This window comes from Gopherus flavomarginatus, chromosome 1 (genome assembly GCF_025201925.1).
Source record: "Gopherus flavomarginatus isolate rGopFla2 chromosome 1, rGopFla2.mat.asm, whole genome shotgun sequence".
Lineage (NCBI taxonomy): Eukaryota > Metazoa > Chordata > Testudines > Testudinidae > Gopherus > Gopherus flavomarginatus.
This window is the reverse complement of record NC_066617.1, coordinates 109,660,857-109,677,138: the sequence shown is the minus strand read 5'-3', so window position 1 is coordinate 109,677,138 and position 16,282 is coordinate 109,660,857. Positions and strand designations below refer to the sequence as shown.

The following is a 16,282-nucleotide window of genomic DNA, read 5'->3' as shown; positions in this document are numbered from 1 at the left end:
ATCCGGGTTAGTGATGGACATTCTCAGTGTGTCTGATGTCTGGGCGAGATACATGTACCTCAGAAGTGCCCCCATTGCCACAAGCTCAAGGCTTGCACCAGAAAATCAGGGGATTTAAGTTGAAACTTATCCTGATGGAAAAGTCACTGCACCTGGCTTCTGACCCCCAGACCTCTTTGCACCCAGGACACCAGTCTTTGCCAGTCCCAGTGACAGCCTCCGGCAGACATTCCCCACCACCTTCAGAAAGGAAGTCCTCTAAAAAGATGGACAAAAAGCAGGCAACAACCTCCCCTACCAGGGAACCAGCTAAAAAGGAAAAAAAAACCCGCTCATTCAACACTCTTAATACCGACCACAGTGCTGCTGAGCCCCTTGGAGTGGGCAGGATCCTCCAATACTTCTGGTACCATGAAAGCCAAAGACCCTAAAAGGGTGATCAAAGATAAGTTTACCACCTCCTCCGTGGTACTGATGGAGCACTTAAATGTATGGCATTGGGTAGCTTAGCATTGCTGTAGTCTGCTGCGTGACATACCAGTCACCTAGTGCGTAGCACATCCAGATCAGTACCGACAACCACTACAAGTTCAGCGGCACCAACAAAAACGTCCTCCTTGGTACCAATGCTTGTGGTACCTCAACAATTTCTTTTCCACAAGGACCTTCCAATTTCTGCAACACCGGAATCTCCCCTTCTTGGTACTGATATTACTCCAGCATTCTTGATACAGTGCCAATCTACAGCCCCATCCAGATAGTCCCCTCCTTTCTCCAGTGAGGAGGAGAATAAGGAAGAAGGGGACATTTACTTCTCATCCATTCAGGCAACCACCAGACCTGGTCCACAGGAGCAACCCACATATCACTCCAGGGTTAACACCCATTGGTGGTATGGACATCCGTGGATGCCACCACTAATACCATTCCCACTGCAGTGGCCTTATTGGGATCCATGGGCTGCATACAGGCAACACTATTCTAGGACTTCTAGCTCTCACAGGGAGAGACTGAGATGCTCTCCATCCTTGGCAGGTGGACCCCTCTAAGGAGACTTTTTTGATAAGGAAGTCACCCTACCAACCAATATCTCTTCATCCTCTCTGGATGAAGCCGTCATGCCTCCTCCACCCACAGTAGCTGATGACTTTAGACAATTCCAGGAGTGATTTAAAAGGATTCCTTACTCACTCAAGATACCCTTGGAAGAGGTTGCAGAGTCTCAACACAAGCCTTTGGACATTTTACAAACATCAACCTCATGAAGATTGCGCTCCCCATAAATGAGGCATTCATAGATCCAGCCAAGATAATCTGACAGGCTCCCTGCAACGATACCACCCACTTGTCAGAGATAAGAAGTACAACGTCCCCTCTAATGGTCCACAAGATATCACTACAAGTACTCAGAAGAAAATGCATAGACATAAGACCAAATCCTGCAAAGAATTAAGCGTGTGTGTATTTTAAGCATGCAAGAAGTCCAGTGGGATTACTCCATGCTTAGTTATTCATATGCTTAAACCTTTTCTGGATCAGGGTTATAAGCTTCCTTATTGCTTGTAGAAAATTTGTAGTAGACATTGAGTTAAGTGCTTGGATACTGTGGTGATGACTGCTATAGAAATATATACAAATAAATAATATTCTTGATAATTTCCACCTACCCTCTCTCCCTTTCAGTGACAGAAGCTGCAAAACCAAGCATATGAACCAGCTAGTCCATGTTAGGTTCCTCCATTTCCTTTTGGTTAACCACAGAAGTGGTGACTTACTGTTTATTTAAGAATATAACTGAACCTAAAAATAAGGTAACAAATTATATCTAGATAAGATCTTGGTTTACTCTTGACCCTCTTTGTTTTGGGGTGGGTGGGGTAGTGGAGTTCATTTGTGTACAAATGGATTGTCGTATCTTGCAGAATATATTAAACATATGTCTTGTTAAAATGTTAATTTTCTTATTTTTACAGGTGGCGACAAAGTGATAGATGTAATTGATGTGGCAAGGCAGGCAGACAGTAAAATGAAGCTTCATAATTATATTAAGTATTTCATGAATCCTGATCGACCAAAAGTATTAAATGTGATCAGTCTGGAATTTTCAGACACAAAGTGAGTAAATGACTTTGAGACAACTTGACTTGGACTCCTTTGAAGCAGAAAGTAGATTTTGCTAAAACAAAGAGTAAATGTATAAGTAAATAGTACTCTAAAATAAATGAAATGGTCTCTGGTAGACTATTTTGTGTTGGGATTTGGGGACAGTATGGAATCATGTAGAAGTAAACATTTTTACAATTTGATAGCGATTTAGGAAAGGTAAACATTTAAAGATCTCTCATCATTACTTGTGCTTACCCATCATTTACTTACTCTTTAAGGATGTCTGAATTGGTGGAAGTCCCTGACATTGCCACAAAGCTTTCCTGGGTGGAAAACTACTGGCCAGATGACTCCGTCTTCCCCAAGCCTTTTGTTCAGAAATATTGCTTGATGGGAGTTCAGGACAGCTACACTGATTTTCATATTGATTTTGGGGGCACATCAGTCTGGTACCATGTTCTGTGGGTAAGAAGGTTCTTTCTTCCTAAGTGCTTGAAAATGATTTTGTCCTGTGTACATCTTCTTGCCACAAAAGAAACCTGTGTTCTGGGATTTCCTCATGTATTTTGAATGAAATTGTTAGTTTGAGAAGGGGGCGGAAGAAGAATACTGACTGCACTGTTATTCAGTCCTCTGTACAAGTTGACTCCCTAGATGAAAATACCAATCTCTGCACTTTCTAGCAGATAGGTGGATGCTATCCTAAGCATTTTATAGGAGAAAATGAATGAAATGACAAACTGAACTTTCTCAAACATTGGCTCACACTGCTTTCTGAATTGCAGCAGCCATGTAGCCGAGGATGACTGGACACAACTTCCACCAGAACTAATAAATTGTTCCTTAATGTGGCACTTTCCTTGTCCCCAAAGCTCAAAAGGGTGGAATGTACTACACAGTTAGCTTCTGGTAGACCAGAGTGACATAGAGGGTTGGAAAACGTAGGGCACTCGCATGGAAGTACAGGATATTACTATTAGTTTACAGGGCTTGCCTAACAATAATATTGTTTATGTAAACGATTCCAAAATTGTACCATTCCTCATATGGGATATTTTTTGTGTGCAGGGTGAGAAGATTTTCTACTTGATCAAACCTACTGATGAAAATCTGGCTCTCTATGAATCTTGGAGTTCCTCTGTCACCCAGAGTGAAGTGTATTTTGGGGATAAGGTAGACAAATGTTATAAATGTGTGGTGAAACAAGGACATACCTTATTTGTTCCTACAGGTAAGATTTTTACCTCCTTCACCTCCCAGCAGTTTGTGTACTTACATTGTATCACCAGCAAATTCAGGATATCAAAAGATATGCATTAAAGTATCATTTTTAGAAATATCCTTAAGTTTGAGGAAGAGACTGTCTGTCTGTCTGTCTGTCTGTCTTAAAAATACTTGGAATTGATACCCAAACAGAGCAAAATATCAGTCCTTTAAAATGTTTAACTAGTTGGAAAGTTTCTTAAGAAATTGACTTGGGTTTTTGTTAACCTGATTCATAATAGTAATATTTAAGGAGAAAAAGACAAGATTAGAGTTTGACAACTTTTCCAGCATGGATAGAGATTTGCCAGCTATTTCTACAGCAAAACATTTAAAATGCGTTTCCTCTTATGTGGCATACAGTCACTTCTAATATTTCTAAGGACATGCAACATTTTGGCCATTTCTATCTCTCTGTCCAGGTGCAAATGGACATTTCCTCTGATTGTTAGGTAGCCTCCAAAATATGTCCACAAATGGACTTGCAATTCAAATTGAATCTTGCATTCGGACAAGTAGCGTTTAATGGCTATGCTCTAGGTCATCACTTAAACATAGTTCAAAAAGCCATTATTGTACAAGGAGCAAATAACAAATATGAACTTCAAAGCCTGAAATTAGAAGCTGCTCACAGATAAGTACTTGAAGAGATTAAATGGTTTGCCTAATATTTAGCAGCAGGTCTGGAAATAGTTGACTGAACTTTGCTGAATTGATTCTACCAGTAATATACGTCTGTAGAGTTGAATGATGTGGGAAGAGGAAAATGAGTGTATGCTATTTATCTGAATTAAAGCTATTGAAGGCAAACTTAAACTACATCCACTTTTAGATAAGAAGCCAATAGATATATACTTTTGTGTGCATATTTGAAGTTATTTGAGCTTCAGTAGTAGCTAGGTAGAGATATACAATACTATTGGCCTGTGCTCATCATATTAAATTGTGGTGTTATGAGAAGAATCTTTCAATTACGTGACAAATTAGTAGTGTAAGAGTGATTATTAGTCTTGGTTTTAATTTGATCATAGTTTCATTGGGCTATTATATAATGGCTATGGTTTAGGATAATTAGTGGAAGTACCTTCTAATTCTTTTCTGAATACTTAAATAGGGCTATAATTACTTTTTAGATAAAACATTCAGACAAAAGTATTTTGTTTTGTTACAAGTGACACCTAAGATTACAATGAACTGAAAGATTAGCAAGAAATTATTATTTCTTTTTATTTTGATTACTTTGTGTATAGTCTGTTTCATGAAAGTCAATTTCCTGGGGTTTGTGGGTTTTTCACGTAGCAAATGGAGAGAGAGAGAGAAAATGGTTTTTTTAAATAGGAATGTGGTTTTAAAACCACAAAGCCCTTGGATTGGGTAACTTCTGTAACTACTACTAACTTAAAAAAACCAAAAACACAAACAAACCTAGATTTCAGATTGATAATGTCCTGTTAACTTGTATTTTGCTGAAATGCAAATTGTCACTCTCTGGTCTTGTATACACACACAACTGATATTTTTGTGCCCAAACCCAGGTACAACATTTTGTAGTGTAGATGCATATTAAGTTTCATGTTTATTTTTTTCAATTCAGGCTGGATTCATGCTGTGCTCACATCTCAGGACTGTATGGCTTTTGGAGGAAACTTTTTGCACAACCTCAATATTGGCATGCAGCTCAGGTTAGTGTCATCTGTCTGTTCAGACTATACCTTTTCCTCCACAAGCAGGACATCCTTCTATTTAATAGATAGTTTTCATCATACTTGTTAAATGGGATTAAATGGAGACAAGGTCTGGTAATGGACATTGCTGACTTTCTTAGTTTGTGCCAGAAGCAGACTTTGATCTATTTCACTTCAATAAGAACAACATAGTTTCCAATGAATGCTCTGCACACATTTAATTCCATCCTAAAATCAAACAAGCTCTACTTTGGAGATTAGTACAAAAAAGAGAGATGCTAAAACTGGTCACACTCAGGTGTGAAATTCTGAGATGGAAGGAGCAACCTTCAGTCAGGATTGCTGTCAGGACAGCTATATTAATTGTTGTCCAAGATGTGGCGCTATCTTCTAAACATACTGTTTTATTTATTACAGTGGAATCCCAATTAAATTCATCTTTAAAAGATTACACATTGGGTTTGTATCCTAGTTTTATGAAGGCCAACTTTAATTTTGCAAGTGCAGCAGTCAAACTTGATAGTCAGAGATCGGATAAGATCAGAGTTCAGTCTTGTCCGACTGTGGTCTTGTTGGGGTTTGGCTATGTGGAACTTGATTTTGTTTTGTTTATCATGGCCTGTTGGTTTTATTTTTCTGAACATTGAACGAGTTGGATATTGCATTGATTAATTCTAAGATGTACCCGTATAGTAATCTTTCTAAATTATTTATTTAGGTGTTATGAAATGGAGAAAAGGCTAAAAACCCCAGATCTTTTCAAATTCCCTTTCTTTGAAGCCATCTGTTGGTTTGTGGCCAAAAACTTACTGGAAACTTTGAAAGGTAACTAATTTCATGTTTTAATAAGATTTTGAGCATCTTGGCTTTCTTTCATCTTGGGAAGGTCATGGTCTCCATCTCATGACAAATATGTAATCTGGGGAAGTTGGGTGAGCTGGGGAACATAGTCTTTGCGTGCTTTGAGTTCCTAACTGGGAAAAGCTTGTATAATTTGTTTACCAAAATCTGTTCTTTTGATTTTGCTAATGCTGCACTGTTACAGTTCTTCATCTAATCATTTTTGCTTTCAGTAAATGGTAATTCTGAATATTCATGTGAGGATTGACTATCAGTAAAACTCCATTTGTGGAAGTCTGTGTATAAATTGATTACTCTGGCATTTTTTTTAGTATTTGAAGTGAAACTTAATGTCAGTTGTCATGTGTCCTGCCCTTCCCCCCAGCCCAGATGCCAGCAGCATAATTGGCCAGTGAAAATACATTTCTCTGAACAGTATTAAGTTTTAAGTTTGGACACACTGGTTATCTAAGATCCTGGGAAAATACAATCTTACTGGGAAGGCTAAACCTAACATAGTAGAATTAGTTCCCTGCTGACTGAAAGGACCATGTTAAGCCTGATGGTTGTAAAATGTGTTCCAACTCCTCTAGATCACCTCTACATGAGATACCTTCCAAAGAGATCAAGCATTTAAGACACATAACATCATGCATTATCTATTTCTGTAAAACTCTTCCTATTGTCTGTTTTGGTGAGATTCTCAGTTCAGTTTGATCAAAGAGACTCCTTCAAGAAGTCAGGGTTTCACAGTATCATCTTGAGGTGCTTATTGTGGTAACAGTGTTTGAGAAGAGATTCTTGATCCAATGTAACTCTTTTTAAAGCGCTCAAGTAACTTACATGAGATGTTTTTTCTGTTTTTCTGGTGACTGTCTCTTTGCCTTGTAGAAGCAGTGAACTCCGCTTTTAGTGACATAGCCAGCACAAATTCATTTTAAAAGTTTTTTGCTTTCTTTATAAGGTGTCACTTTTACAAAGTCTATTTTTTTTTCCATTTATTCCCTTCCATTGACATTTTCCCCTTTCATGGGAATCTGTTGCTCATGTCCTCAGAATTGATTAACCCTTCTTGAACTTCAGCTTTGACTGGCTCTTATGCTAAACTGTAAATTTTTTTCAAAAGCACCTAAATGATTTAGGAGCCTAAGCCCATTGAGAGGCAGTGGGATTTAGAATTCTAAATTATGTCGGCTCCTTTGAAAATTTTACCCAAGATCTCATCCCCATTAGATAAAGCAGTATGCTCACAATACTTTGTGGACTGCAAGATTGAAAGAGTTTTAAGAAAAGCCTTGAATACTCCTCCATTACTTTATATGCTGAAGTAGCATTTGTTGTCAACTCATATCGCCCTATCAATCAAACAGTCCTTTGTATACTCTCAAAAAAAATCGGATTGCAACTGGAAAGAGTGATGTTAAGAAAAAGCTTCCTTCTGTCAGGAGGATATTAGGCTGTATCTGCAGTTCTTATGACATCAGTTCTCTGGCAGGTCTGTCTTCTTTAACACCCTAGCACAAGTAAATGTGTGACTGCAGGTTTTGGTTCACCTCTTCCAAGCAAAACCATCTTCAGGCTCCCTTTTGAAGGTGAATTATTTTGAGACTGTAAAAAATTTTTGAAAGATAGGTCAGTGCTTAAATCTAACTAAATCTATCTAGAAATGCTTGGGCAGCTTCATTTACTTTGCCACAGCAGGAATTTCCAGTCATCCTGGAAATCAGTCTTACTTTCATGCCATTGGGGTTAGGACATTCTCCTACCCCACCTCAAGGGACTGTCTCAGATAGATCTTCTCCATAGACAAATCCTTCTGACCCAGGATCATCTTCCCTAAGAGTCTCAAGAACATCTTTAAAACCTGAGCCACTATCATTTCAAACAAGGGCTTCTTCAAAGATTAAAAAAATCCCAATTCACTGCCTTTCCTGGTTTCCCCTCTCAAGACCTAATGAAAAGAAACATTATCCTGAACAGTATCACAAAAGCTCTTTCCCTTGGGACAATCATCCATTCAGTCAGTATAGAGGCTTTAGTTTCTGCTCCTGATTCTTTGTGGTAATTAAAAAAAAAAGGGGGAGGGGGAGGTGATGGGGGAGTTTTTACCTGACCCTGGGCCTATCTATCCCCTGAAGGTATGGGTATACAACTTGTGGCAGCAAGCCTTCCAGCCCTGGTCAACAAACTCAAGCTAGTGGAGTTCACGCTGACACTCTAAAAATAGCTGTAGATAACACTTTTGAAGTTGGGGCTCAGGTTGGAGCTCAGGCTCTGAAGCCTAGGGAAGTGAGAGGGCTGAGTCTGATTATCTGGACTGAGAGGAGTGCTCAAGAATCCATTCAGGGTGGAAACTCTTGCCCTTCTGATCCAAGAGACAGACCCCAGGATTTCTCTTTTCCTAGACCTCCATGGTCCTCTGTGTAGTGGAGATCAGATCACAAGGACTGCACTTGCACTTTCCTGATCAGTTGCACGTTACTAACTGCCTCCACCTTCCAGGTCTTTTGTGACGATCAGACAGGAAGCTCCCTAAAGGAGTTATGACTGGGGTCCTGTGAGTGATTGCTGCTCAACTCTACTTTGGTTTATAATCAGACCTCCACTCCTTTGCCTTCCCATTTTCTAGTTGATCTTTTACTGAAGTACCGATTTAGTTCATCTTTTGCTAATTATTATAGCACCCCAAAGCCTGGTATGTGCTTTACATTGTAAATAAAGGACTAGGTCCCTGCTCAAAAAAAACCCTATAGTTCTTGGCATTTTTTCTGTTGAAGCTTTGATGTAATCAACTGCTGTAACTTATCCTGGAAGCTGAAGTGAGAGTCAAGGCCCTGTGTTTTGAGGACTAGGAATCTGTTTTGGCGCTGCTTGTTTCAACACAGTCCAAGATTCCTGCTGAATTCTGCCAGCTCAGCTTTGACTACTACATGCAGGATGCCTGTGCTACCTACACTGAAGCCAAGGTATTAAAAATGTGTCCTCATTTCATCCCCACAGCAGTGTCATTTTTACTTGGCTGCAGCTCATATGACATTGCTTCAGTAAAAACACCAACTTCAGGAGACACAACCTCCCTTGCCTTCCACACTCCTCTCCAGACTCACGACACTGCTCCCTTTCTCCCCTGAGGGCAGTATCTCCCTTCCCCAGTGACAAGGAGGAAGAGGGCTCCATCGCTCCTTCTTATTCCAGACAGGAGCAAACAACTTCATCTAGATACCTTCACTATGCACAACCCTGGTATGGACTACTGTGGATGCAATCCCACATTCTGCTCCCCAACACATTGGCCATGTTGGGACCCTTGGGCCATGTATGGGGCACAATTTGGGAAGCCTTCCATGGTGCAGAGCCAGAGGCCTGCACCTTTGCCTTTTCCATTAGTCTCTCACCACCAGAGACTGAACCTCTCCTGATACCAGACAAGGAGGATGAAGCTCCACCAGGACAACATTTCTCTTCTTCCCCTGATGAGGCTGTCATGCCCCCATCTTCTTCTGTTGCTGATGACTTCAGACACTTTCAAGAATTATTTCGCAAGTTGCAGTCTCTCTCTAGATTCCTTTGGAAGAAGTGAAAGATCAGCAACATAAACCACACTACTCAATATCCTGCACGCATCATCTGCTGCAAAAATTGCCCTATCTATCTGAGACACACTCTCGATCCCATGAAAGTGCTCTAGCAGACTCTAGTGTCCATCCTTCTGAACTACAGATGGCAGACAAAAAATATTATGTTCCCACAAAAGAGATGGAATTTCATTTATCACATCTCACTCCTAATTCCCTAGTAGTTAATGTGGTGTAAGAAAAAAGACAGCAATGTCACCCTTGATCGATCCATCAGGACAGAGACCCGAAGTGATTAGATTTATTTGGACGCAAGGCTTATTCATCTGCCATGCTCCAATTTCATATATTGAATTATGAAGCTCTTATGGCCAAGTACAACTACTCAGCTACTCCAAGATAGAGGAACTCTGCCAAGACCTGCCTGAAGCCAGGAAAGAACAATGCCAGGCACTTATATCTGAGGGACACCTCCTGGCCCATATAGCCCTATAAGCTTCTTCAGACTCTGTGGATACCACCACCTGCTCCATCGCAACTGCTGTAGTCCTGAGGCAGGCATCATGGCTATACCTCTCAGGCTTTCCTAAGGAGGTACAAACCACAGTAGAAGACTTTCCCTTTGAGGGCCCCAAATTATTTGCGGCGCGTATGGATTACTCCCTACACTACCTTAAAGACTCCCTAGCTACTCTCTGCTCTCTAACGTTTACACGCTTGCGTTGAAGAGATGTCAGGGAAAGTATCATCTTCCCCTGCAATCCCAACCACCGCAGTACACTCCCCTGCAGAAGTATGACACTCAGCGTCAACAACAAAAGCCCCCTACCAAATGCACACAGGCCACTCCTGAAGGGGCTACCTCATACAAACCTCCAGCCAAGCAACAAATTTGAAGGTGTGGTTGAGGCCCCCAAGAAGCCTCCCCCTGTGCCAGTCATACCAACTATCTTCAACATCCCATTAGTTTGGCGAATGCTTAGCTCTGCTCTTTCCATCATAGAGCCTAATCACCTTGGACAAGTGAGTTCTAGAGATTGTCGGGGAAGGATACTCATCCCTTTCCTATCTATCCCGCCCTGCCACCCTCCTTCCCCATCTCTCATCAGGGACCCCTTTTACGGACCCCTTCTATAAGAAGAAATAAATCATCTTCTGCAACTGGGATCCAAGAGCTGGTCTCTTTCCAACACAGGGGACAGGGTTTCTGCTCCCATTATTACCTGGTCCAGAAGAAATCTGGTGGATCCTGGATCTTTGAAACCTAAACAAGTTTGTCAAACTGCAGCGCTTCAAGATGGTTACCCCCCTCCACCGTTATCCCAGCACTGGAACACGAGGACTAGTTCTCTGCCCCTGACCTCCAAGACTTATTTTTCCATATCACAGTACATTCTGCCTCCAGACAGTTTCTCTGATTCACCATGACTGCCCCCGCCCATCAGTACAAGGTAATGCCTTTTGGACTGTTGATGGCCCTTTGTGTAGTCACCAGAGTTCTTGCAGTAGTTGCTGCCTACCTAAGGAGATAAGGCGTCATCCTACTTAGATGACTGTCTTCTCAAGGCCCCATCCGCAACAGGCTTTTTGCACCATCTGGGGGACAATGGACCTTTTTATGAATCTAGGCCTCTGTGTGAACCTAGCGAAGTCTACTTTAATGCTGGTACAACATCTGGAGTTCATTGGCACACAATTATATGCCATAGAAGCGAGAGCCTTCCTTCTAACTCACAGATTCTTGACTACAGTGGATCTTGTATCCAAAGTATGAGCCTGCCCCTAGATCTTCACCAGGACGTGTCTCTAACTACTTGGTCACATGGCAGCAGCCACTTTTGTGGTAAAGCATGCATGGTTACATATGCAATGTCTTCAGGCATGGCTCCGTATAGTATATGTCCCTCACAGACACAACCTCCACAAACTTTTATCCATGCTGATGAGCGTCAAGGACTCTCTACTCCAGTGGACACATCCCAAGAACATCTGTGTCAAAGTTCCTTTCCTCCAACCAGTGCTGACCATGATGCTAACAACCAATGCATCTCTAATCAGTTGGAGAGCATACCTTCACAATCATACAGCACAGGGCAGATGGTCCTTAATTGAATCCACCCTACACATCAACTTGCTAGAGCCAGAGGTGAAAGTAAGCTGGTCCAGTATGGCATATTGGTAAGAGCCAGTATACAGCCAACCATACTAGCAGGGCCGCTGATGAGGGGGGCTGAAAGGGGCAGCTTCCCTGGGGCCTGGCAATTTAAAAGAGCTCGGAGCTCCCGGCAGCAGCTGGAGCCCCTGTCCCTTTAAATTGCTGCTAGAACCCCTGAACTCCGAGCTGCTGGTACCACTACCATGGGGCTCCGGCAGCAATTTAAAGGGCCCGGAGCTTCCAGCTTCTGCTACTGCTGCCGGCACTGTCACCACTGCGGACTCATGGAGCATGAGATTCTCTCACGACCAAGAGTGGGAACTGGATACATGAATCCTTCAGCTTATTTTCAACTGCTGGGGATTCCCCACCATAGATCTTTGACACACCACAGATTGCCCAGTGTCCTCAATTCCGCTCGAGAGTGGGACTGGGACATGCATCTCTAGGAGATGCATTCCTCATCACATGGGATGCACCACTACTCTGTGCCTTCTATGCCATTAGCTTTCTGCCTGGACAAGATGAAACCTTTCTGAAAATCACCACGTTTATTCCTTTCATGGACCGAAAGATCCAAGGACACAGCCATCTCTTAACAATACCTTTCCAAGTGGATCTTGCAGTGTATACATCTGTCCTACCAACTGCACAATCAACAACCTCCTGCTGCAATTAGAGCACATTCCACCGGCTCACTTTCCACCTCTGTTGCCTTTCTCAGTAATGTTCACATTGCTGACATTTGCAGAGTGGCTACGTGGGCATCCACAGACACTTTTACCCATCACTACGCCTTTACTCATGACACCACAGCAGACACTTTCCTAGGATATACTGTCCTAACATCTGCAGTAAATGCTGCTTCAAAGCCTCTGCCTTCCAATTAGGGGCACTGCTTCTTAGGCACCTACAGTGGAGCATCCGTAGGGACATCACTTGAAGAAGAAGAAAAGGTTACTCACTCTGTGCAGTAACTGAAGTCCTTTTGAGATGTGTGGCCCTATTGGTGCTCCATTACCCACTCTCCGCCCCTCTTCTTCAGAGTCAACGCATAGGCTCTGCGGCAGAGAAGGATCTGGAGGGCAGTTGGATCTCAGTGTTATATATACATCCTGCTCAGAGCACAAGAAGTGGGAGGTGTGCATGTGCAGTCCGGGCACTGCTGCTGATCTCCTGTCCTAGGTGCAGGAGGCGCTGCCATTAGGGTGACCAGATGTCCCGATTTTATAGGGACAGTCCTGGTTTTTGGGTCTTTTTCTTATATAGGCTTCTATTACCCCCCTCCCCCCCCGTCCCGATTTTCCACATTTGCTGTCTGATCACCCTAGCTGCCACACCTACTCCTACATTGGAGGGACACCTAGGGGGGTGCATTTTGAAGAACCTCAGTTACTGCACAGGATGAGTAATCTTCTCATCCCAATAAAATTTCTTTTATGCGTGGACAGTGTGCCATTTGGTATGAGGTTCTTTTTGATCTTTTTCCCATTTATGGATCTGAATTTTTAAGACTTCTCCATGTATAAAGCTCATTCTGTCATTGTTATGACAATAAAAATGTACTTTTTAGAAAAACGAGAACAGTATCTGAACAGAAACCTTTCATGCCAAGTTTCAGTGCTAAACTAATTTGTACAATTTGCTGGACGGAGGTACTTTTGTGGTACTATGAGTGTTGTAGCATGCATTAAACTGATCTGTTTCACAATCAGAACTTTAAAATCATTGATTGCTCTCCTAAACAGAGCTCTCAACTGTACTGTATCATTGTGACGGGGTTCCCGGGGTGCAACCTGAACTGTGGGACCGCTGAGCCCTCTGTCCCACCAACCTGGGGTATCCCTCTCACACTGTGATGCTGTTGACAAGCTACAAACCTCTGGCAGGTACTGCACTTACACAGACATCCACAGGCAGGGACGCACCCAACAGAGTTACATGAATGCTTCTCCCAGCCACTCATGAACCAACAATAGAGAGGCTCCAGCCAAGTCTCCCCAGCATTGCACCCCCAAACTGTACTGTCTTGCCCTGGTCAGAAGCCTGACCAGTGTAAATGCATTACCCAGTCTGCACCTCCCTCAATGTGGACAGGACATGCACTAGTCTTGGTAATGAAAGCTGAGATTTCCCAACCAAAACACACTGTTTTAGGTAAAATATAAAACACATTTATTAACTACAGAAAGATAGATTATACATAGTAAGTGTAGAGATCAGAGTTGGTTACCGAAGAAATAAAATAAATTTGCAGTCCAAGTTCTATAAACTAGACAGGACTTGAATCAAGCAGTGTCTCGCCCTGATAGATAGTACAAACAGGTCACAGATCTTCAATACGCAGGCTTGGAATTCTCCTCCAGCCTGGAACCCCCTCACCTGTTCAAAGGCTTTGTCCTCCAAGCATGTTTCCAGGTGTTGAGTTGTGGGGGCAGTGAAGCCAAGTCATGATATGACTTCCCCTCTTTATAATTTCTTCCAGTTTGCTGGAAAGATCTATCCTCATGAGGTAGGGGTTCTCTCCCATTGGTTAAACATTCTCCATTGTCTACATGCTCTCTCTGAGAAATCTCCATTGTATACAGTTCCTGGGACAGTGGATTTTCTTTAATGAGCCATCAGCGTGTCAGGCTACTCCATTGTTGCACCTGAAAGGTTGGTTGTGGGTGTTCCCAACCTCACAACATACCTCAGTAACATACACATAGCAAAACTTAATATACAATGATAGCACATACAGTCCAACAGATATTAATGTTCAACAGATCAAGACTTTTAAAATGATATCTCAGAAGGCATACTTTGTACAAAACATAATTATATGATAGTGGTGAATATGGGGGTTTCAGGGTGCTGCATTGAGGTACAGAGTGCCACAATCATGCAATACATTTGCACTGCAGCTGGTTATGGCAGGTTCCCTTCACAGGGGATAGCTGGCGGTTGGAGATGCTTCTGCTGCACCTTTTGGGGCCCCCTGCTCTTTTCCTCCACACTTCCAAACTTCGTAGAGCAGAGAGCATCCTGGCAAAGAAGAAACAGAGATGCCTTGAAGCTGAAAACTCCTTTCAGATAGGGAAGAGGAAAAAGCCAATGACTGGGCCCACACCTTACTCATATGAGGAGGGAGCAGGAAAAGCACAGCAGCTCTAGGCCAAATCTGCTCCTTTCTTCCCCATGAAGGTATTGGCCCAGCAGCCACCTCCCTCCTCACCCACTCTTTTTGTAAGGGGGCAGGGGCAGGAGGAATACAACCTGCTGAGTCTGGCCAGCTCTCCTTTCATTGTAGGCAGTTCTGCTACAGGGAAGAGAGTGAAAGGAAAGGTTGAGCGGCAGCCCCCAGGAGCTGTAGCAGCCTTTGGGAGTCTTTGCAACCCAGCAGCAGCAGCCACCATCCTTAAGGGAAGAAGAGGGTGGCCACTCACTGCAGGGGAGACCGCATTAATATTGTGTGTATGCATGTGTGTGTGGCATTGATTGGGATTATGGCAGAGATCCGGGGTGGCATAAGGCAGCTGGCTTGAATTGCATGAATTTTATATGGGTGAGGAGGAGCTGCATGAATTTAATTGAGGCATTTTGTACTGAGACTGTTCATCCACACCACTCTTCTTGTGATCCCAAATGGTAAAAATGTGGAACACCTGTGTGGTGTTGAACTAGAAACTAAAGATTGTTTCAGCATAAATTGTCATTAAGGATGTTTTTTCTAATGCTGCTCCTTCTGGCCCTAAATAACCTGTAACACATTGCAAAACTCATGTAATTGTTTCATGCAGTAAGAAGCCATAGTTGAAAACAGATTTTGTACTTGTAAACATTATTTCTTATGGTTTGATGTACATAAACATATAGAGTACTACAGTTCAGTTTGTCGCATGTTTTGTTGGTAGTGTAATATATTGGCAGGTTTATTAAAGGTTGAGAGGTATGTATCTGATTTGTGGTTTTACATTGCAATATGCTATAAACTGAAATTTCGGTCCTTTTTAGAACTGAGGGAAGATGGTTTCCAGCCCCAGAACTTCTTAGTCAAAGGAGTGAAGGCTTTACTTAGTGCTTTAAAGTTATGGATGAAAAAAGAAGTAAGTGCAAGTGGATTTGTTCATTTGTTGTTTGTTTCTAATTTTAAAATTACACGAAAGTCTGAGTCCTTTTAGAGTGTGTTGCCATTTTGTAGATCTTTCATCCATTTGTAAGTATTGGAAAATTTGCTAGAAATTACGGATGGATGGTTTGCGGGAAAGCTGTCTGAGATAGTGTCATACAATATAAAACCATCAGTTATTATAGACCAATTACTATATTTAACTCTTGGGATTGCATTTAATCCTGCTTTCTCTTTCCAGTGTATGATAAAAGAGTTAGATGGCAATCACGTGAAGTTTCCCCATGTGAAATTATTGCTTGTTGGCAAAATATACTTTGTGTGTCCACTGATATCACTTCTATACTGCAGAGATGATCAGGATTTGGCAGAAATGTGTTCAGATTTAGAATTTGCTTTTGTTTGCCTCTACATTTTGCACATATGGTGCACAGTAACTTAGACCTAATAGCCTTTAAAAGCTTATCTACAGAAGTGGCTCCTTGTAGGTGCTCTAAAAGAGATTAAACCATCCGTAAATGAATATGGGGAGACCCTAAATACATTA

The 16,282-nt window shown here is 42.1% G+C and overlaps 1 protein-coding gene across 1 annotated transcript in view; it reads left to right on the top strand.

Moving 5' to 3' along the window:
• Positions 1-16,282, top strand: part of KDM7A (lysine demethylase 7A) — a 96,590-nt gene that overhangs the window by 42,876 nt on the left and 37,432 nt on the right. Inside the window, exons 5-10 of the mRNA XM_050945572.1 lie at positions 1,974-2,115; positions 2,385-2,571; positions 3,175-3,337; positions 4,964-5,051; positions 5,773-5,879; positions 15,621-15,712. Coding sequence (XP_050801529.1) covers positions 1,974-2,115; positions 2,385-2,571; positions 3,175-3,337; positions 4,964-5,051; positions 5,773-5,879; positions 15,621-15,712 — 779 coding nt within the window. The remainder of the gene's footprint in view (positions 1-1,973; positions 2,116-2,384; positions 2,572-3,174; positions 3,338-4,963; positions 5,052-5,772; positions 5,880-15,620; positions 15,713-16,282) is intronic.